The sequence below is a fragment of the Lates calcarifer genome, linkage group LG23 (genome assembly GCF_001640805.2).
Source record: "Lates calcarifer isolate ASB-BC8 linkage group LG23, TLL_Latcal_v3, whole genome shotgun sequence".
NCBI lineage: Eukaryota > Metazoa > Chordata > Actinopteri > Centropomidae > Lates > Lates calcarifer.
The window spans coordinates 2,108,231-2,130,446 of record NC_066855.1 but is presented as its reverse complement, the minus strand read 5'-3'; the positions used below and the strand labels follow the sequence as shown (position 1 = coordinate 2,130,446).

At 38.7% G+C, this 22,216-nt stretch overlaps 1 protein-coding gene across 3 annotated transcripts in view; it reads left to right on the top strand.

Annotated features, from left to right (window-relative positions):
* The first annotated feature begins 3,331 nt into the window (after nucleotides 1-3,331).
* Nucleotides 3,332-22,216, top strand: part of LOC108902060 (zinc transporter ZIP11) — a 115,811-nt gene continuing 96,926 nt past the window's right edge. For 2 of the 3 annotated variants that reach the window (XM_018703778.2, XM_018703772.2), the window contains exons 1-4: nucleotides 3,332-3,477; nucleotides 4,882-4,999; nucleotides 5,826-5,864; nucleotides 20,715-20,873. In XM_018703778.2, the coding sequence (XP_018559294.1) occupies nucleotides 4,892-4,999; nucleotides 5,826-5,864; nucleotides 20,715-20,873 (306 nt within the window). In that variant the 5' untranslated portion in view covers nucleotides 3,332-3,477; nucleotides 4,882-4,891. Of the gene's footprint in view, nucleotides 3,478-4,508; nucleotides 4,530-4,881; nucleotides 5,000-5,825; nucleotides 5,865-20,714; nucleotides 20,874-22,216 lie in introns of those variants that run through there. The other variant, XM_051066206.1, reaches the window with a different exon arrangement.

Here is a 22,216-nt window from a genome sequence, read left to right as displayed (position 1 = left end):
TGGGACAAGAGACAATGAAAGAATTCCTCCTCTCATGACCTTGAATATCTGTTGAGGATTTAACTTCAGTCTATCCAGTATTTGTCAGTATATTTCAGGGGATCACTAATGTCTGTAAGACTTACCATCTGGGCAGAATGAACGTACAAAATTTCATGGCAATTTGTTGAATACATCTTGAGATATTTTAGTTTGAACCAAAGTAATGGACCAACAGATTGACATTGCCAACTACAGAGCCACGCTGCTAACATTGCTAGTAAGGCCCCAAATGAAACACAGAGACCATCTGCAGCATGTGTGAAATAATATAATTATCCCAGTGAGAATGAATCACACATTGTTATTGTAACTTTGACAAATTGTTTCAGAAGAGGGCACTTTCGGTAAAAGATGTTACATATGGAATGGCATGCTGCACCAAATTCCTTCAGCATACTTGGAAGTTAGAAGAAGCCACAGAAGAAATCTGGAAAATCCACATGGCTTATCATCTTGTTTATTGTTTCAGTGTCAGCTTATTTTCATTATCTTCTCATCATTCTTTTGTTTCCCAGCAACACTCAATATAAACCCAGACTAACTCATGGGTGATACAAATCTCACTTCCAGTAAATGCAACACAGAAATGTAAAATATTTAAGGAAATGTTGGTAGAATAGAACAATCTTAACTGCACCGTAACATCTGTGTTTCATTAATAAGATGGATAAAGCTGCTGTTATATAATCTAAAAGCATCAGTGGATGGATGGCATATCAAGTTTTGTGCTCAAACACGGCATGGGAGGGTGTGGGGTGGACACGCACTACAACTTACTGACACTGTGCAAAATGTTAGATGCACTGTGCCATTGTTGGATATTTCTGTGGTGGTGTATTGCTGTTATTATCATGCAAAACTGCCCAGAAATATGCAGCGTGATGTCTCTTTGGGATATTTCCAACACAAGTGTTTTGAAGTTGTATTAGCATAAAACAGCGGGGATCTATCACATCAGAGGTAAACATCAGTATTTGATGTCAGTTCCTCAGAATCAAAGCGCGAGGGTTTCTCTCTTGAGCCGCCATTTTACACAGATGTTCAATAATCCTGCAAAGACAGAAATTCAATAGAGAAAAGGCCGGAAGACCTGTTTATCTTTTAAAACACAAGAATGCAATGGAGATCTAAGAGATGCTGCAGTTTGTGTCATAAACATGATTTTACAAATGTCAAGAATTAACCCTCTAACTTCTTACACAACCTTTTCAGAATGAAAATATTTGGATGTTGACATGACTGAGAGTGTTTCCTCTAATAAATTCTTCTCTTTTGTTTGTTATTCCTTCTTGTATTAGTGCAGAATCTGGATCATATGCTAATGATAGTTATGGGCCTGGATATTGTGTTTGTAACTCTGCCTTTCCGCTCGCTAAAACCTCATAGTGGATCACAGCTGACTGGACAAAATGACCAATTATTTGAATCTGTGTTCCATTTAGAGATGTTAATAAAGTTCAGTAGCTGTGGATTTAAAGGTCGAATATGCAAGTTTATTAGCGTTTATAGCTGTTAATAAATTGTTGCATTTACAAGAGGTTAGAATATGCCCTCGAGGCAGCACTACTTCTTCACCCTCTCATGTTGGACTGAGGGCAGACTGGACGCTACAGTGACTCACTATGACAAAGTGGTTTTACAAGACAGGGCAGACCAGGGTTAGCTGGTTAGCATGCTAACATCAGTAGAAGGAAAGGAATGATAGAAATAGAATCAAAACATTCAACAATCAAAAAAGAGGCTTTGCTTTCCACTGCTGGAGACAGCTCTTGGCGAGTAAAGGAATGAATAGCATAATAAATAAAAAAAACTTACATATAATACATTTAAGGACAAATAGTCTCCAAATAATTATGCAATTCTTTATCCAAAACTGCAGATATTACACCTAGATTTTCTACTAATTAACATGCATTTATTTACACAGTAAAATTTAAGAGGACACAATTTAAGCAACCAGCACCCACAGTAATGCATAGGTAATAGTATAAATAGATGACAGTGGCAGAAATGCTCCTGTAATGGACTGAACATCACTAGCTGATTATGTCCAACACTGTAGAGTTCCTGAGTTTTTCCTGCAACTCCCAGCAGGTCAATTGCAGCAGCTTGGTGACCAGAAAATGAAAATTGTGGTTTTACTGAGAAGCGCTGTGGTGTAATTTTGAAAAAAGGGAATTGCTGGAAAAACATGATTAGTCAACTTTTTGTGGAAACAAAATGCTTAATGATTAAAATACTTGAACCCCCAGACTGACTGTTTTTTTGCCTCAAAAAATAATGTGCTCTTATTTGTTAGAGTGGCTGGTATGGTACTGTATACAGAACAGCTACAAAAACGTTTGAGTTGGGTTGGCGACTGCTGATGATCAAACCACTACAAATTTAAATCAGTGTCAGATGTGTTACAACATCGCTTTAGGGCTTTCAGAATATTCCAAGTTTAGGAAACAAGAAACACTGGTAACACAGGAAACATGGCTGATGATTGGTCTATAGGTCAAAGCTCAACATGCCTGGAAATTACCACAGAGAGGTGAATGAGAGCAGCAATCCTGGAAATTTCCACTCAAGAGAAAAAATTCCTCAGCAACATCCTCAGAATCTGTTCCCTGTTAAAACACAGCAAAAAATCTGCATGTGCGCACACATACGTGCACCCAAAAACCAGTGGTGGAGAGGTATTCAGATTCTTTACTTAAATAAAAGCAGAAATACTGCAGTGCAAAAATACTCCATTACAAGTAAAAAGTCCAGTTTTGAAAATCTTAATAAAGCTAAATGTAAACGATTACTGTTGGCCAAATAATTAATCTGAGAGACTTTCTGATTGTATCTAATACAATAGTGGAGCCTCTCCACCCCCCAACCAACCAGACACTACTTGCTATCAGTGTTAAAGAATGCTTTAATATTTATTTCCTCTGTGTTGCAACAGATTAGGCCAGCAACTACCTCTTGTTGGAAACTAATTCAGCATTTCAGTAAAACATAATTCCAGTCGGATTAAGTCTTTTTTCTTTCTTTTTTGGTTACCTTCTCTTAGGGAAATATTCCTTTCTTAGTGTAAGGACCAGAACTTTCCTCCTTATGATGGAGAGTATGATGAAAACCTAAATTACCTGACAGAAGTAATGTTTTGTAATATTGTGAAATCTTCACACAGTAATTACAGTATGTTGAGAAGAGAAGGCTTAATGACTTCAGATTGCATGGACCATTTTGTTCCCACACCTTAATGAATGGTGTAGGCATAGACAGTATATAAAGAGGGTGTGCCCCGTAGACTGTTTGTGGTGTACTGCCAGTGCTGCTGCTGCTGTCAAAATGGTTGACCAATAGGCTCCAAGGAGAGGCGGGGCTTTGCCTGTCATAGACACGTGTACCGGGAAGTAGGAAGTAAATACAGAGGAGTCGAGGTGCCAGTGGAAACAAGTGAGTAAACCTGAGATTAATGTCAAATATTACACTTAACGAAAGCTTAGAGTAAAATTAAACTTTGCCGAATTGATGCATGTTGTTTCATGATATCATGAGCAGTGTTTGAGTGAAATATAACAGCGTTATTTTATAACAGAAGGCGAGCAGGCATTTAAATTTAGCCGGTTGCCTCTCATTTACAGGTTAGTCACGTCAGTGACCTATTTGCATTATATACTGTGTGTCTGTGTTTTTAGTCATACTGAAGACCAGTCGCACTACACACTGCAGTGCTAATGAAGCCACATGAAAGCAGTTTAAGTGTTCAGGACAACATAGCTACACTTAAGCTTTTTTGTGTAAAATGTCAGTTGAAGCTCAGCGTGAATGTAATGGAGCCGCTGGTACTAAATTTACACTCGCATAATACATGAAAGTGATTTCTGAACACTTGGAACATACGCTACACACGCATGTATGAGATGAATATCAGTGTTAGTAAGTCATATTTACCATATTAAGCTGTCAGTCGTCAATACATCTTAAAGGCATTCATTGCTGCTACTTGGTAAATATTCCCATTGCATGTTTATTTTATTTATATGCACATGAAAATGTCATTTGATGGTTACATGAAAGCTGCTCCCTCTGCTTACATTAGTAAATAATTCCTAGTCACAACACATACTGTATTCTCTGCATCTGTTTGTCATTTAAATCTGCTTTAAAACACAAAAAAACACATTCTTCATCCTCTTAAATTAAAAGTTAAGTGTGTAAAATGTGTTTTGCGGTATCGGTTATTCACAGAACATAGTATACATTTCTGTCCTGCACTTCTTACATGAGAAACTTTTGCCTGTATTATCAGCTGACTCATCATTTATTGCCCAACCCCATTAGATTTGTCTACACAGATACAAATGAAAAAGTCCAGGATATGAAAATCCTGAGCAAACAGGATTTGACGCTCATTTGCTCGGTTGTGTCCTGAAACAAACACAGCGGGTGTGTGTGTGTGTCAGACTAGTAATGTGAGGGTTTAAAGGCCCACATGTTGATTTAGGGTGAGTCAGCTAAAATACATTTACTCCTGTGCTCTCATCTGTTGTTTGTTCGCTTGTCATTCTTGTCTATACTTGGGCATCAAAGACATAAGCTTTCTAAAAGTGTTGCGGTTATTCTGCTTTTACAAGTCAAATTTATCATGAATACTGTCTTCTAGATGGGAACAATATTTACTTTTGGCTTCTAAGAGTAATTAAAAGCAGGGGGGACATTTTAATCCATGCCATTTTGTTTTCCTCTAGCTTTCAAAGTCTCTCCAGAAAGATGAGAGCAAGATGTCATCTGCAGCCAGTTCTAAAACAATATGAATGCAATGGGATAACTGTGAGTGTATGTGTGTTGTGTGTCCAGCTCTGGCACCATGCTCGAAGGCTACAGCCCTGTGACCCAGGCCCTGCTGGGGACTCTGTTCACCTGGGGTCTAACCGCAGCTGGAGCCGCTCTCGTGTTCGTCTTCTCCAGCCGACAGGTACCGACTGACAGCCTGAGCTTGTTGTGGTTTGACATTTTGGGGAATTTGCCTATTCATTTTCTTTCTTGAAACCACTTCCATGCATCCAACATCCAAACTATGTGCTGGAGCCAGCAGCTGGTTATCTTAGCTCAGCATAAACGGCTGGAAACAAGGAGAACCAGCTAGCCAGGCTCTGTCCATAGGTAACTAAATCTGACCTTCAGCACCTCATGCTAAAAACAAGAAGTTGTGGTTTTATAAGTGGTTGAGTGCTGGACTCTTTCTAGACTACTTGTTGTTTCAACACTTTGTTTATTCTATGGATTAGTGAGTATTAATAAATCTGCTTTTTGATTTTATAAATTACATGTACAGTCACTTAATTAGACTTTTTGCCAGAGAAAATTGAGTAATCAGTGAAAAATCTGTATAGTAATTTGAACCCCGAATTATGATGCAATATCATGTTGGTTTGGCCAGCTGGTCCCCATTTATGCTAAGCTAACCTAAGCTAACTGTCTTAGTGGACCCTGGCTCTGATTTTTTGAATCCTCTTAGTGATTCAGCTGCTGTGCTATGAGCTGGGGACAATATCACTGCCAGAGGGAGTGTTACAGTGCAATACATTCCATGAATCCCCTCTATTGACAGAATGGCTTTGTTCGTAGATTGTACTTTTTGTGTTATCTTTGAACCTCTGACTGTCAGGCCATGTCACATTTTTGCCAGTTAAGTCAACAGTAAGTGGTTTACTGAGGGGTTAAATGTTGCACTGTCAGGGTTTGAGGATATTGATTTTACTGAATTGCACACAATCTGTGTCTTTGTCTGCCCTTTTCAGAAGCGCATCTTGGATGGAAGTTTAGGCTTTGCAGCTGGGGTGAGTTAGATGAACCACACACACACACACACACACACACACACACACACACACACACACACACACACACACACACACAGTACAGGTAGGAGGATGCTGCGATGTGATGAGTGTTTGGACATTTCAGAGTGGCGGCCTGAATTTCCTCCAGAGAGTCAAAGCCTGACACTTTCAGATGCCACATTTATTCATAAAAGTTTGAGATAACTGTTCCCCTCGAGGAGAACTTGGCCTTATCATGTCTAAAGAGGTATTATGCCACAACAGAAAACGCATCCCCTAAATCCTACTATCTGACTCTTGCAATTACATTTTTTGATTTCCTGCAGGGGAAGCTGTACATGGCTGATATTCATCATGTGTCTCAGAGTAGGAATTCAGTAGCTGATCTAAACTGGCACAGAAGTGTGAAGTCACAGAGTGATGCCTATTAAAATAGGAAAAATACTTTTTCAGCTTTATAAAACTAGGAACATTGTGTTGTACTGTATCTCCTTTGGGGTTCAGACCTGCAGAGCCATTGTTAAACTATTTAGAGGAGAGAAATGACAAACATGCACACGTTGTATTAGGTGAAGAAATACAGAATATAAAACATGAATTAGATTTTGAATTAGAAACCTCTCTGAATTTGCATTAATTGATTTCTCTAACACTTGGTATACTCTGATTCTAAGTGGTGATTCTGAGGTTGTTGACAATTATAGGCCCAGATAACAGAAGACTAATGTGAAATGATGAGAAACTGTCCATGCTTCCTTGAGAAAGAGAACGATGGGGAAGATAAAACTAATCTCTCATCTGTTCTTATCTCAGTTTTTAACAGCTTTTTAGGTGTTTGTTTTTAAAATGTAACCTTTTGGAACAAATGGTCTGCTGTGCTCATACAGGATATGTGGTTAGAGAGCGACTGAGTGCTGTCACTGAAAGGTGCCAACTTATGTAATTTTGTGGTTGTTGAATGCTGAGTGCAGACTTTAAACAGTAGTCCCTCACGTCACGTGAGAGTGTGCCTCTGAGATCTGGCTGTGCCAAATGGCTGAACTGCTGCTCCATTTGGCTTCTTATATTGGACAAATTCAATCATCCAGCCATATCACTTTCTGAGAAAAAACATACCTGAGGGGGTTGAGTGGAGTTGGAAAGAGGAGAGAAGTAGATCAGTTATCCCTTTAGGCCATTTACAAAGAGGAATGCCCTGACCAGCCTTGGGATTGCTTTTGGGCTGTAGATGGAGAGTGAAAGAAGGTCTAACTGACAATAGGAGCCAGTTTAAGGAAAGAAAGGCAGATAGTGAAAGAGGGACACCATGAACCATGATGTGTATGTGAGATATTGACCAGCTCCAGTTGTTTCTTTAAGCTTTTAGCTGTTTTTTTTACCTTACTACCAGGGAGAGTAACCACATCCTCTCCTATCTCCATCATGTCCGTGGAATGATGAATATCTAAGAGACGTCTTTTCTGTGAGGCCTCACATCAGCAGAAACTTACTGTAAATAAACTACATATAAGTCATAAGTTACAAGTCAAAACACACCTTCAATCTTGTTTCATCGGTTATACTCCAGATTTGCCAGCTCCTGACTCCAGTTAACCTTTATCGATGTCATTAGTCAAGAAGTTTGCATATACTATGATTGTCTGAATGATGTCAGTATTGAGAAGAACAATGATTTGTGTGTTATTAGTTAAAATAGATAGTTATTCATAATTGTAACTTAGATGAAGCTATGACCAACTTTAGTGCAGATAAAGGGTTCCTTTACTTTTTCTCGAAACTCAGATTAGCACACTTTGCTTCACAGACCAACACAATGTGCACTGACGTTGAACCTCTGCCACAGAATACATATTTCCCTGCAGGACGTCCATGCTCAGGTCCAGCACAATACTTTTAAGTCTAAGATAAAAAAAATCAATGGTGCATGTGTCTGTGTGTGCCAGCGTCTGTGTGTCTGTATGTGCATGTGTGAGGCTCAGTGGGTGTTTCATGACCTGCATGTGTCATGCTTTTTGCATCTCATGTGATTCAGATGCCATTCTGTTCACAGGCTTTGCATCTGCTGTCCCCCCAGCTCACCCACCCTGAATCCAACACATGCAAACATGCACAGATAGAGATTGAGATACAGATGGACACACACACATACAGACACGCCATACAGTCTTTGTCACAGCAGAAAATCACGTCATGCTGTCCTGGAGCTCAGCGTCTGTGTGATCACTGGCAAAGAATAGAAACAGTTTGCAGAATTTCTTTGATTCTGCATCTCTATATATCTCTCTTTGTCCTCTCCTTTCAGTCCAACCTCTCTTGGCAGGTTGTAGGTAATGACGCTATTTATTCTTGGACAGAAGTGTTAAAAAAAGCAGTTACAGCGAATGACGTTAATGGGCAACATTTAAGCCCAGTCCTCTGTTTCTTTAAGTTATTATCCAGAACATTTTCAATAAATTCTTTTTTTCTATTCAAGGCTTCATAGATATAACTCAACACTATTTCCTTCACAAACAATTTTCATTGGCTAATAAGTTTTCACTGCTGTGTAAGAACGTCACACTACCTTCTGCATTGGAACAAACTGATGCCAATGAACGTAATCCGGATGGTATTACATTTCCTTCACAGTATTAGCCAATGTAAACATGATGAACAGACATTGTAGGCGGCAGGATATTATAGATGTTTCTTACACTCTATATTTTGTATGGTTAGAAAGCAAAGTACAATTTTTATTTCTGAACACACAAAAAATAAATTGGCAGTAGCCAGAAACACACCTCCGTAATCAGAAAAATGTGTTCCTAAGTTCTGTCCTCAGAGTGAGATAGGCTTCCTAATTTGTTCTGTCTCCTCCAGGATTTAACACACCGTCTTTCCACATGTAAAACCTCTAGAACATGAGTTTATTTATAACAGTGGGACGTGAAAACTGAGCATTTATTGCCTAATACCACACATAATCAGTGCCACGAAACATGCACAAAATAATTAGTGGTTACCATGTCAGTGTCACAAAGTCTCATGAATCATTGGTCCAAGAAGAGATGAGTACATTTTCAATGAATTAATACCACAGCCCTCACACATCTAATTGGTTATGCATGCATGATTCTTGTTGATGTAGCTGTATGGCCTGAGTGCACATGATATACAAATGTGCCTAGATGATGACGACAGCAGTACTAAAGCATCACATAAATGCATGTTAATGAAAACTTCTATTTTAAATCTACAGTTCAGTTTTGAGCTGAAGAGTAAAAGCTTGCTGATATCAGTATGCATGTGTGTGAGAACGAGTGAATGACAGGAAAATTGTAAAGCACTTTGTTTTAGTAAAGCTGACAGACTGATGATATTTTCTTTTCTATTCATTTTTACTACAACAAATAACCAGATTCTAGACCAGTCTATCAGAATGTGTTGGGTTTACACTATAATTATCTAGAAAAACAGTATTATAACATGACAGTTTCAAAAAACTGTGGTATTAAATCTCAATGGAGAACATTCACTCACAACATTTGGAGGAAACTTTATACACATCTCACACGTCTTGCTCTCAGGAAGGAGAACTCTTACTTGGAGTCAAATTTTTAAGCACAAAGCTAATGCTGTCTATTTAAATCATGCATCAGGTTACACTCTAACCACTGTTATCCCCTAGATGCATTTTGACCTCAGCGCCAAAAGCATAACAATATAAAATCTCTTATCTCAGAATAAAACAGCAGGTGATAGAGAGCTTTATCAGCCAGAAACAAAGCAATTACTCTCATAGTCGAGACTGAAGGAAAATGGAATGTGGCTGAGCTACCTGTGACTGCCAGTAAAAATGCAGTTAACTTTGGTTGGGCCCATCGATGTACTGAATAAATCTCGAGAAGCCCGAGCTCGGCAGCCCATTAGAGTACCATTTACTTACTAAAGTTTCTCACTCCAAAAAACTTTCTCTCACCTCTTACTGAGAGCATTGGTAATGCACCCCACCTGGTTAACTGCCCACCCATATGATGATGCTGACATTTTTATAAATATAATTCATGTGCTGAAACAAAACAAATGGTGTTTGTTATGCACGAAGCCTTGCAAGCCAGTGTGAAGGAGAGAGATTTGCCAATAAGCAGTGTTTTATGTAATTATACCATGTGGGATTTTTTTTTTTTTTTTTAAGGGTGTCATTTTTCACAGAATTCAGCCCACAACACATCCAAAAGGCTCTACAGTGATTTGGGGCATTGGGTGCACAGAGGTTGAAATCAAGCTTGAAGGAGCTGGAGCAGAGGTCTAGGCACTCGTCCATATGGGCATTACTTCTGTTTCCATGCTGCTGCCAGATACATGTAGTGCGTGAGGTGAATGAGCATTGGCATCCTGAGGGGTAGACTGTACCTATCAGGAATACTTAACAAGAGAGACGTGGTTTTTAGCATGTGGTCTATCACTGTACAAAGATATGGATACAAGCAGGATAGAAGTGCTTGGATGCACTGCAAATGTATTCAGTGGATGTGTCCTTCCTTTTAAATGCATTATATGTATCTTTTTATGTTTTTAAAAGCAGCAAATTACAGTAACATTTACAATGTTTCACTTACACATGCACATTTACTTAACATATGGACACAACACAGTTTTCAAGGGAAGTCGAACAGTAAGCCTGTTTATGTTACTCATTAAGAATTGGAAAGAAGTCTTACAAGGCCATTATGTAATTATCAACATTCTGCTCACCCTCTCTGGCTGCATATAGAATTTCAACTGTCCTTCTACCTTTCCATCACAAGCACCTCTCTTACTGCAAGGAAATGATCCAATTCACCAGTCAATGTCAGATCACAGTGTTGAGTGGCTATAAGGACATGTAAGTGGAGAAGCTGTGATTGAATGAGATGCTAGGTTGAAGAGGGGATGCAGGAGGCAGAAGTGGGGCCCTGCTTTAATGGTGCAATTGCCTAGACCAGCACGTGATCACATGCACATGGTTATTGAGGGAAAATCCGTTAGTAGCATTTTAAACTTGAATGCCTATTGGATTTAATCATTTTCAGATTATATGCATTTGTGTAATGAGGAATGTGTTCGGCAATCGGCAAGGTGAAGCGTCACAGTTGGGCCAAGAAATACCAGAAGACAGATTTTTCAAAGGTTTTATGGACAGATAAAATGAGAGTGATTCTTAATGGATCAGACAATAGACCTGTGGGCACCACTTCAAGTCACACATCTGCAAGGTAGAGGAGGGACACTGGTATGGGCTGCTGTCCTTAAGAATGAGCTAGTAGAAACATTTTGGGTTGAAAATCAATACTCAAACCTACTGCTGCATTCTGGAAGATACTACAGCATTCAAGAATGTTATGTGACATTTTGTTTTAAGTTATTTGTTATGCTTACTCTAAAAACTGAGAATAAAGGGATGAGTTGGGAAAAATTCATGTTGTAATTTAGTAACCTAATAATTCTGCACGCTAATATATATTCCCCCAAGAAAGAGAAAACATACTTTTCCTTTGTTAAACATTCAGATGCGTAATAATTGTGCACAAACTATAAACAGTAGAGTATGGTATTAGTTACAACCAGTGAGATTTCAGCATTTGTACATAAAATATTCATATTATTCCTGCGTGAATAAGCAGTATATTTGAATTTCTTGGCTGAGTGCAATTTGAACTAATTGAATCATGGAAATGCCCTATAGGATCCACTAACCAACAAAAGTGACAGAAGTAATGTAAACATCTGTGTCATCACAATCACATATTTTTCTTCCTCATTGAGACATTTTTTTCTCATATGATGGAGAGTATGCTATAACAAGGCTTTATGCTTGTTATAGCATACTCAATGAGCCCTGTGGCCTAGCAGTCTGCAACTGGAAAATTGGTTGAATGTCACTGATCAAATTAGTATTCAGTGATAGAAACTTGGCTTTAATTTATATCCCCACTACCAAGAGCACAGGGCTATGAGAATGACGGTGTAGCCTCTAGAGGCTTGGCTGCTGGTCTTTAACTTCTCTTTCCCATGACATTTGTTCATCTTCAACCGTCTTCAGAATAACTATATTTCTCTCACAATTAACACTTTTACACCCAAGTGTAAAGATTAGCTGGCAGCCAACAAGCTAAAGGTGGGCTTGTGAGTGAGGGCTTCCATTCTAAACTGGGGATTGAATGAGAAAATCTGTGAGAGACCATCTCCCTTCATTGATACACCCCTGGATGTGCCCTTTGAGTGAGGTGTATAATTCCTAGTTGCATGGGAAATGTTTCTCACCATTATTAAACTGTATAAATCTTAAACTGACAATGACTGACATTGTAGCCAGCCTAGCACTATGGTCTTGGGAATGTCAATCTGACATATCTCAACTACTGGATGGATTGCCATAAAATTTTGTAATTCATTGTCCCCATAGGATGAATCTTAATGACCTTAGTGATTCCCAGGCTTTTCCTCTATTATTTTATTAACACGCTGACGTTAACATTTAGCTCAAAGCACAGACAAGAAACTGTTCACAATTCTCTCTCCCACCTGAATCACACTTTGCTCTTAAAATTTCTTCCATTTTGTTTGGCAAGCTGACTCTGTGTTTATATAACTAGCACTTCTAAATTACACATTTTGCTTCAAGGGTTTTGGGAAGCGTTTTTCACATCTATTGCTAGCACATGACTTTCTAATTCTCAGTTAAATTAAATTCTTTTCTACTGCCGTGCACACAGTATTCAGCCCAACTGTGAGAAGGTTTTCCACTGAATGCTTAGAATGCAAATGTATTTGACCTTCAAGTACTTTTATGTGACCCTTTCAGGAAGAGACATTTAATGTGCTCATTGCACACTAACTATAGAAGCACAAACCATGTACCAGCATATATTTTCCTGCTAGTGTCAATTAATAACGTGAAATTACCTTACTAATGTGATTAAGTATTCTTCTTGGAACTGCAGTTCTGGTATTGGCAGCACCTGGTGTTACTGTTAATTAAGCACAGTAAATGTTGTTTTTACTAAACCAGATTTGTAATGCATGACTTTGACTTTAACTTGAGCCATTTACTGACATTTATATTCTTACTATAGACTATCATTCATAGGCATATGGCATATGGCATCACAGCCCCTCATGTATTTATCAGTACTTCTTACCAGACACAGTTTTATCACTCTGAAATATTGTTGGTTTCTTCAGTAATATTGTGAGTCTGTGAGAGATATTATATTGTGGTTTTGATTAATTTTCTTCACATTACTATGGAATTGCAATGTCAAGCTTAGTGCAAGTTTTCAAAATGCAAGGTGAACAGCACTTTCTGTTTTCCCTTAACTCTCTATAGGTACAGCTTATTTGATCTGCGCCTCAGAAACCACACAAGTAACTGCCTTACCCTTAGGGTTGTGACATTTGAAAACAATTGGTTAATGTTTTTCAGACTGTGTAAAGCACTGGTTTCTCTGTTTTGGAATGGAAATTCAGGCAAAGCTTTTATGCCTGTATGGTTTGATTGGTTTTGAGGAGAATTTAATTTTGAATACTCGCAGGGCTGGCAGTTGACATTGGCTGCAACATTCCTGTCTACCATTGATGTCTTATTGGCTGCTCATGGCTTAGTACATTGTCTTTCTGCTTGTTTGATTTGTGTGACTGATGTTTTATGTTATGGAAATGTTTTGAATATAGTGAAGACTGTGTTGTGTCCAGGGTAGTTTGCATTGTTGCAGCACAAAAAGGGAGTTGGTGATATTTGGCATATTTCCTTAATAAATGTCTTACAGGGTTACACTTTAGAGCCACTTAAGATAATGAAAAATTTTGTTCTCTGCATCCCTGTGCATTGTCCCTGGTGCATCCATGGCAATGTAGAAGCACAGTATGCAGAAGAACAAGGTTGCATGTCTTCTATGGTGTAGGCAAAGTGAATGTGATATAAGCTTCATTTTAAATGGCTCCTCATCAGAAGGGACAGGACACCCACCCACACACACATGCACACACACAGCATATATGCATAAATAAAAATGAGCTATCAAAGCTTTACATATAGTTGGATACAGCTTTGCAAATGCTCTAACAGCTACAACATACCATTAAATATTTGATCATCATGTCAGTGTAGTTCACTTTCAATATTTATGTAGTTGTTTGAAAGCAGATGAAACCTTTGACCTGATCAATACAGCACTTATTGTCTAATCAAGATTGATTGATTCTAATGTGACATTGGGAGTGACTTCTGTAAAAATATGCATGAATGTGTGTTTGGACATGACAGTGGTTAAGCTCTAGGGAAGGTAATATCTGGTTGGTCTGTTGGTCCACCGCTTTGGTCCAGACTAAAATATCTCAACTGCCGGATGGATTGTATGATATTTCATCTGCATTCATGGCCCTCAGAGGATGAACCCTACTGACTTTGGATGGATTGATTTTGGAGTGTTTGGATGGATTGCCATGAAATTTGCTATACGTATTCATGTCCCCTCACTTTTACACAATTCCTTAATATTGATGCTGAATAAAAGTAGAGGAAACTGTCACTGTCATCTGGCAACACTGCTCAGTTGTGTTTTCACTTTATTAGTTTGGTTAGGACAGGATATAATGCTAATTAACACACAGTGTCGGGCAGCACCCGAGTATTCAGCAGTGATCGCAGTCACTTGGAGCACCATGTCTATACAAAACTATATAAAAGCCTGCTAGCATGGCTGTAGACTCTCTGCCGTTATCCTCTCTGCTGTTTTTGTGATTTTATTTGATTCATTATTGGATCTGGATTTCAGTTTGGTGTCATGTTGAAAATTCTTTATGATTACTTTCCTGCCGCTCTATGAAAACACAGTTGAGGGAATCTCTGAATACTTGTACTGTTTCATTATCTGGAATGAAATAGTCAGACTTATGGCTGTATTTTTTACAACTTATCTGCTATCTGCAGGATTTGCTTCCCTCCAGCCAAATATAAAACTAACCAGTGCTGTGCAATTTTCCTTTGACAGCTGAGAGAGACCTACATAGAAATGACAGATTGTGGACTATTGAGGACTTTGGTTAAATTCAATGATGGTTGAAGTGCTCAATGAGAAAGATTAGGTGAGAGATTGTGAGGGATGGAGAGATAGACACAGGAGTCAAGGAATGAGATCGATTAAGTTGGAAAGAGAGAGATGAAGTGGGAGTAAGTGGACGGCTTTGAATGTTATTAGCTACTGGATAGGCAGAAGCAGGATGGATGGAATAGAGGAGATGTCAGGAGGGAAGATGAATTGATCCTCGAGGGAGAATGGAGGCATCTTCTCCTTAGTGGGAGATTTTGCACTGATAAGGGAATACAGGCCGTTAGAGAGGTTTAGCAAAATTGGGAACATACACATGGTGAGAGAAAAATATTAGCTGAACCCCCTTGAGGCTCAATTTAGTGTGATCTATGTCTGGAAAGCTGGTGGGGTAAGGACAGAAACGTATGGATAGTGGAATGAAAACATGTGTGATATTGTCTGTCTTGCTCTAATAATGAAGGGCATATTTCCCTCACATGCCAAGTACTTTGCCAGCCAGTTAATGCTCAGTTTGTTAAGTAGGCTTTCTGTGTAGGGCAGTAATCACATTGTTTAAGGCTGTCTTATCATGGTAATCAATCATACTGTCTCTATCTGGCTTATTTCTTGATGTGCCCACAGGCTGTGACTAGATGATAAAGCTGCTAACCACTGCTGGTGAAAAAATCATGCAGTTGTTTTTGAAACTAGAGGAACTCAAGCATTCAAAAGACCACAAATCACCCTCAGAAAAGACTACAGCTCGCTCTTTATTTCTGCTTTATACAGCAGGGGGGTAGAACTCATCAGCACGATCCTCACCATCAGTTTATATTTCCCCATAAGGTGTCATATACAGTATATTAGCCTTCTTGTAATATCCGTGTATAAACTCGGAACCATGAACTTGGATATAACACAAGCCACTGTATGGAAAACAATGCATGTTATGAAATCATTAAATGACTCAATGTTGTTTCTAACATTGATGTTCATTGGTCACATGGAACCTTCAAACTCAGTGGGGTAATCACTGATTGCAGGATTGATTATGCTGCAACAGGCATCCGGCTGATTTCCCTCAAGCATTTTAAGACCAGGGCACCCCATGGTGTCTAGAGGAGAGTTCTCAGTGATGAGGCTATTTTATAATACTCTAGAGACTAGTTTGAGCAAGCTACATATTTGTAATGTTGATTTTCATGTTTATCTTAAACAAGGTTGATAAAAATGGGAAAATGATTAATGTCTGTTGCAATTAAGGATAGACTGTACACTGGAAAAAAGTCCAACTGATTATTTAATTATCAGCAGGAATTCTAAGTGTGCTTTATTATATACAGTCCCAGTGTAATGTTGTTATTAACCAGAATCTCTAAACAATAGAAATTAATAAAGAACTGCTAGTAAAAAAACAACAACAAAAAAAACAAAAAAACAAGCCACATTTCAAAGTGCATTTTGACATTTTTTGGAAATGCAAATTATCAGATGACTGGTAAGGTTGGTAAGGTATCTTTGAAAATTACTCTTTATCTTATCTCTTAGTCTTAGCCATAAAGTGGAGTTACACACACAGACCTAATAGAATCGCCGCACTTACACAGTTCAAATTCACCACAAAAATCCTCTGGGACACCTAGGCAGATCTGATCAAGCACACCAGTAGAATATTCAATTAACTGCAAAATAAATAGTTTGCTAATTCAATTCAATTTCAGTTCAGTTTGTTTGGTGCTCTGTTTCAGTTCAGTGACTTTTCCATTCGTTTTTTCCATTTGCGTGACAGAGTTGTTATTCATTCATGAACAAGACAGAGTCTGCAGCCACACTAGCACCTCTGTCAACAACCCTCTAAATGCTAACTTGAGTTTGCTAATCTAATTCATCCTGTGACAAACATGAATGTCTACTCAAAATTTTGTGCCAATCCATCTGATAAATATTGAAATGTCTCACTGGGTAAGTAAAAATGTAAATCTTCTGGTGGCACTCGAATAAAAGTCATCACAGTTAACAGGACTGGGGACCATGGATATCTTTACGATATCTCGTGGCAATCTGTTGATTTTTTACTAAAAAACAAAAATTAACGAAGTGGGATACATCATCTTTGGACCAAGAATCTATGTACCAAATTTAACAGAAATGGGTCCAATAGTTGTTGAGATATTTCAGCCTGAACCAAGTGGAGGATTAATTGACCCATCTCCTAAATGCTTATGCTAATGCATGCATATGCAGATGAATCCCTGCTTTGTTCACATGTTCATATGATAACAGGAGTAATTCTGGGACAGACTGCCCCATATCTCCATCTAAAACTAGTTGTAAAAGGCTTAGAATGTGGCCCTGATTGAGATAACAGAGTAGTAATTGGGTGCTGGCATCAGTGTGAGGCAGGTGTTTCAGTAGCCTTGAGACAGGCTTAATGAGTGAGACTGGAGACTGTGGAATGGACCTGGGGTTTGGCTGCTGGAAATGCAAATAAGAAATAGGAACCAGAAAGGAAGAAAGATCAGAATCACTTTGCCGACAGTGGAATGGAAGAAAAGATGAGGAGAGAATATTGGTAATAAAGTCATAGGAAAGGGACGGAGATGGATAAAAGAAGATTATATTTTACTTATCTCCAGATGATATCATCATCTTTATCCATACCTACAAAGTTGTCTTTTGAATGGCAGCCTGTAATGTTCAGAGAAAGTTAGGCTCAGTAAAACTGAAGTCCTCGTCTTTCCATGCCCCCTGTTATCAAAGGTCAGCTAAATTGATTTGCTTGTTCTGTGTGAAGTTAAGTGAATTATAGTATTTCAAACTGTTCTGCCTCTGCCAACATGTGAAATTGCCTATTGCTGCTTTGAATATATATTGCAGCCTCACATGTTTGTTTGATGAAACATAATGGTCCTTTTTTTTTAAACATATTGTATCAGCCCAAACCATTCATTTTACTCTAAGAGCAGCAGAAGGACTGATCAGTAGTTTACAAATCAGTAGGTCTGAAAGCGTGCTACTGTTACTTTAAAAGTGAAAATCTGTTTTGTAGTTGTTTGTGCTGCATTGTATTCTGTTGTCCAAGATACCATATTGTAAATATTGTATTGTCATCCAAAACCACCAGTTTTATTTGGCCCATTTCTTAATGATAGTAGTGGTAATCCTAAAATTTAATTGGTTATTTATTTCCTTAGGAGACCACTGGACCTAAAATTGAATTCCTACATTTCTATTCCACACCTTCAAAATCACATTTGCACATTATGTGTCTGTTTTGTATACAGTACATGTTGAGGCTTGACAGCAGTAACAGCAGTAATATAAAACTGCTAATCTTGACTCAGTTGGCACAGAAGTGCATGATGTTCTCGAGATACAAAATTGCACCCTTGTCTGGTACAGAGAGCTGGTGTGGTTAGGTTTGAGGCCAAGTTAAGAAAGTGAGTGAGAAATTTCTAACATGTTTCCAGTTTAGCAAACCAACATTAATAGCAACTAAAACGTACTAGTATTGGTGGGCATCATCAGCATGGTTGGAACCAGTTGCTGTAACTGACCAACCATAGCGCTTGGATGAAACTACCTGCTATAATTGGAAAATAAGTGAAGTGGAACAGAATGAAGTGGAAACCAGCTCCATAATTAGGCTGCTTCTTCTACTATAAGTTGCATAATTATGCCTAACCAGTGCTTCCATTAAGCCCAGCTCTGTGCTTTGAAGAATATGTTAAGAGTTGGTTCAAATCGAAGGCCACAGTAATCCGTTTCATTGCCAATTTCTCTCCTCTCTGGTAAAAGTCTTGCCAATTAGAAAAAGCAGTTGACATAATGATTGGGTGGAGCTAAAGCCTGGATATTCACTCTGTACTACTCAGTTCAGTACACACACTCAATGAAGAGGCACAGGTGTTACAGATTCAAGTGCTTTTATACTAAAAAAGACAGACAGCTGGAGCATCCAATCAGCCTAATTAACAGCATGTATTTGGAGGTGTGTTTAATGGCCTCACTGTAAACCACTGCAAACGACTGCTTAACCATAACAGACCTTCTCTATATACTGTAGATCTGCAGAGATGTTGGGGGTTTGTGCAGAGGAGAGCTGCAGAAGTCAAACACCAGGGTGAAGTTAGTTTGATGTTTTACCCAGTATGGTCAACATTGGGCTGAAGGTCCAGTGGTTGTGGTCTGATCAGTCAGACTGTGCATCAATGACTATGATCAGAGAAGTATTGTAAAGGAAAGTGTTGCTACTCTTTTTATGTCTTTTCGTACAGATAAACCAAACACTGACTGTGGTTCTGTAGTTCTCATAAATATTGTTATGAATACCTTGTAATATTATTTAAAGGCCATATTGCCAATCCCTAGATTCTTAGCTAAATTCAGTTTCTAGTTGAGTTTTGTCCTGGTTTCTCTTTGATCAATTTGCCCTACTTTTGTTGCCAGTGGAAACATAAAGATGCCAAATAAATACAAAAGAATAAAACCTGTATTCCACACAGTGTGTCTTTTGAACCTATCTTTCTGCGTCTACTTCTCTTCTCAACAAGGGAACAGGGGATTAAGTTTGAAAGCAGATATGCTCAGAATATGTGAGATTCGCATCATGTAAGCTGTAAAAGTAAGTGTGGATTGTTTTGACTGTGAACATGAACGTGGTCCACACTCTGGCAAAAAGCAAAAAAGGGATTTTTGGGGGCATCAAGACAGTTTATGCGGTAATTGGAAAACAGGATGAGATTATTTTGGGAAGCAAGGGTAGGATCATTCATCCTCTGCAATCATGATCAGTATTTATTGCTGTCAGGAGTAAAACTGCAGAGTTTACTATATTTCACAAGTTTTCAGCTCGCAGTTTCATTTTGAGCCATACTAAATGAGTTCCAATCAACTTACTCCTTCTGTGTGATTGACAAAGCTGACTAGATTTGATGCTAGGGGTACATTACAGTTGAGTGCTGGAGCTGACTGCAGCCTAACAATATGCCTCTATTACTCTTGATTGGCAGAGCTGAACACATTTCCAGTGCTGATACTTTGTCAGGAAGCAGCATGAGAGGATTTGTGAGAACACAAACAGAATAAAAATTAGCATGCTGAAACTTTTCACTGATAAACATCAGAGGCTCCATATACTCTGTGTGCATACGTGTAGCTGAGATTCACACCACCCACCCAGCCACCCCATCATAACAACAGACTACGCTTTGAAGTGGTGGGCAGTTTATCTATGATGTTGAATATGCTGGACGCAGACATTGCATATAAAACATGGACACAGGCACACAAACATGAGAAACTTCAAAAGCCTTTAGCCTCTTAAGAGCAGCAAACATTAATGATTATTGCCAATAAAAAACTAAATATGAGGCTAATTCACAGAGGTTTTTAGGTCCAATCAGTTTGACTAATCCAATCATGACTGCTGTAATAGAAAGTCTCATATTTCCAGCTTATGCTGTACATTAAATTATAAAACTCATCAGATAATTTGCTGAAATGTCGGAGCAAATTTATCACGAGCAGCAAGTATCTGTCTCCACAACATGACACATTCCCACTTCCAGTATAGACAGGAAGTGAAAAGACAAAATAAATGAGTTTTTATTTTTATTTTTAGAGTGATTTGTTTACAATAAACGTTGTCTTGTCCACAATGATAATGAATGATGACACATTACATTGTCATACCTTTAACCATAACAGCCTGGTCTTTCTTATTTGGACTGCACAACAATTCAGCACAAGTTTTTTTTTTTCATTCCCTCCTTCTCCTTACTCTTGTCTCTTTCAGGTAATGTTGGCTGCTTCCTATTGGTCGTTACTTGCGCCGGCGATTGCCATGGCAGAGGATTCTGGGAAATACGGGTCATTTGCTTTTGTGCCTGTGGCTGTGGGATTCACACTTGGGGCAGCCTTTGTTTATTTTGCTGACCTGGCCATGCCCCTACTGGTAAGAACCTCACACTCACAGTATATACTGTACAGAAGATAACAAGTGAAGACAAGTGGTAGTGTCTGAACACCTTGAATATTGAAGACCTGTCTCAACCATCTTATTACTGTTTCCAGGTCAGCTCTCCAAAAAGTTAGCACATGATCACACACCAGAGAAATCAGCTGATGAATGATTAGATGCAAGTGATATTGTTCAGAGAAAAAGAGGACTCTGTGACTCGCATACAGTAATCAGTGTTAATGGTGTGTCTGTGTAGAGAAACACTCAGCAACACAGACAAGGTAGATCCATTGTGTTGGTACTCAAAGCTCTAGAAAGGCATATAGACAAAGACAGAAGCCTCTACCTGTGAGACACTGTAGTGGACAGGAATAATAAGACCCAGAGTGAAAAGACAAACCTGCATTCATTTCTCTGCAGGAATATAAGCTTATAAGGAAAACAATGTGAAGGAGGTAAAATGTCAAGGCTGTGTGTGTATGCTTCTTGTAACTGGAGTCTTGAATATTTATTAGATTTTGTACATGCTTACATTTATGGCACAATAGCAGAAAATTGACAAAATGGAACAAACTGATTTTGCAGCAGTCATGTTGAGGGCACAGTCTTACCCGAGGTGATTGAGTGTTATTGCGTTACTGAAAAAGGTTGTCCTTTGTTCAACTTTGCTTGCAACAGTCTTTTGTGTGGCTTAGATAATGGCATAATTGCCGCTGAGAGCAACTAGTGGTTGATGAATAGAAAACAAGAGACAGGAAATTAGTCTGGGCCAAATGTTGTCTTGGAGGATTAATCGGTAAGGAGTTTGCTGCTGCACTTGCCAGTAAGAATCATCTGAATACATCCAGTCTGTATAGCCTTTGTTAATGTTAGGCTTTTTTGCTGTTTCTTTCTGGCTGGAAGAAATCTGAGCAGTACTCAGTCTGCTAGTCAACATTTGAGAACGAACGAGCATGGATTCGCAAGAGCAAAATTAGGTTTGTGAGCGAGTACAGAATCCTGAGCGTGACGGAGGATTTGAACCTGCAAGAGCATGCTCACTTTTTCAATTCTAAATCCCCTGAACGCACTCATGTTCAGTTTGACTGTGGAGTGAAGGGTCATCCTAAACCCGGGACAGTGGCGATTTTAAATCCACCAGATGGAGACAAAGCAGTATTTGGTGTCTGTATTATTTAAAAAATAAAAATGCGTTGACACTAAATGAATGAAGTCACACTCAGTTGGTAGGTTAGCTATTTTTAATTCTTAAGAGTCAAATTAATTTAAGATAGGGCAGAATGCTGCCCTATTAGGTGGTCGGTTTTACTTAAAGCAAACTGAATTGGACATTAATA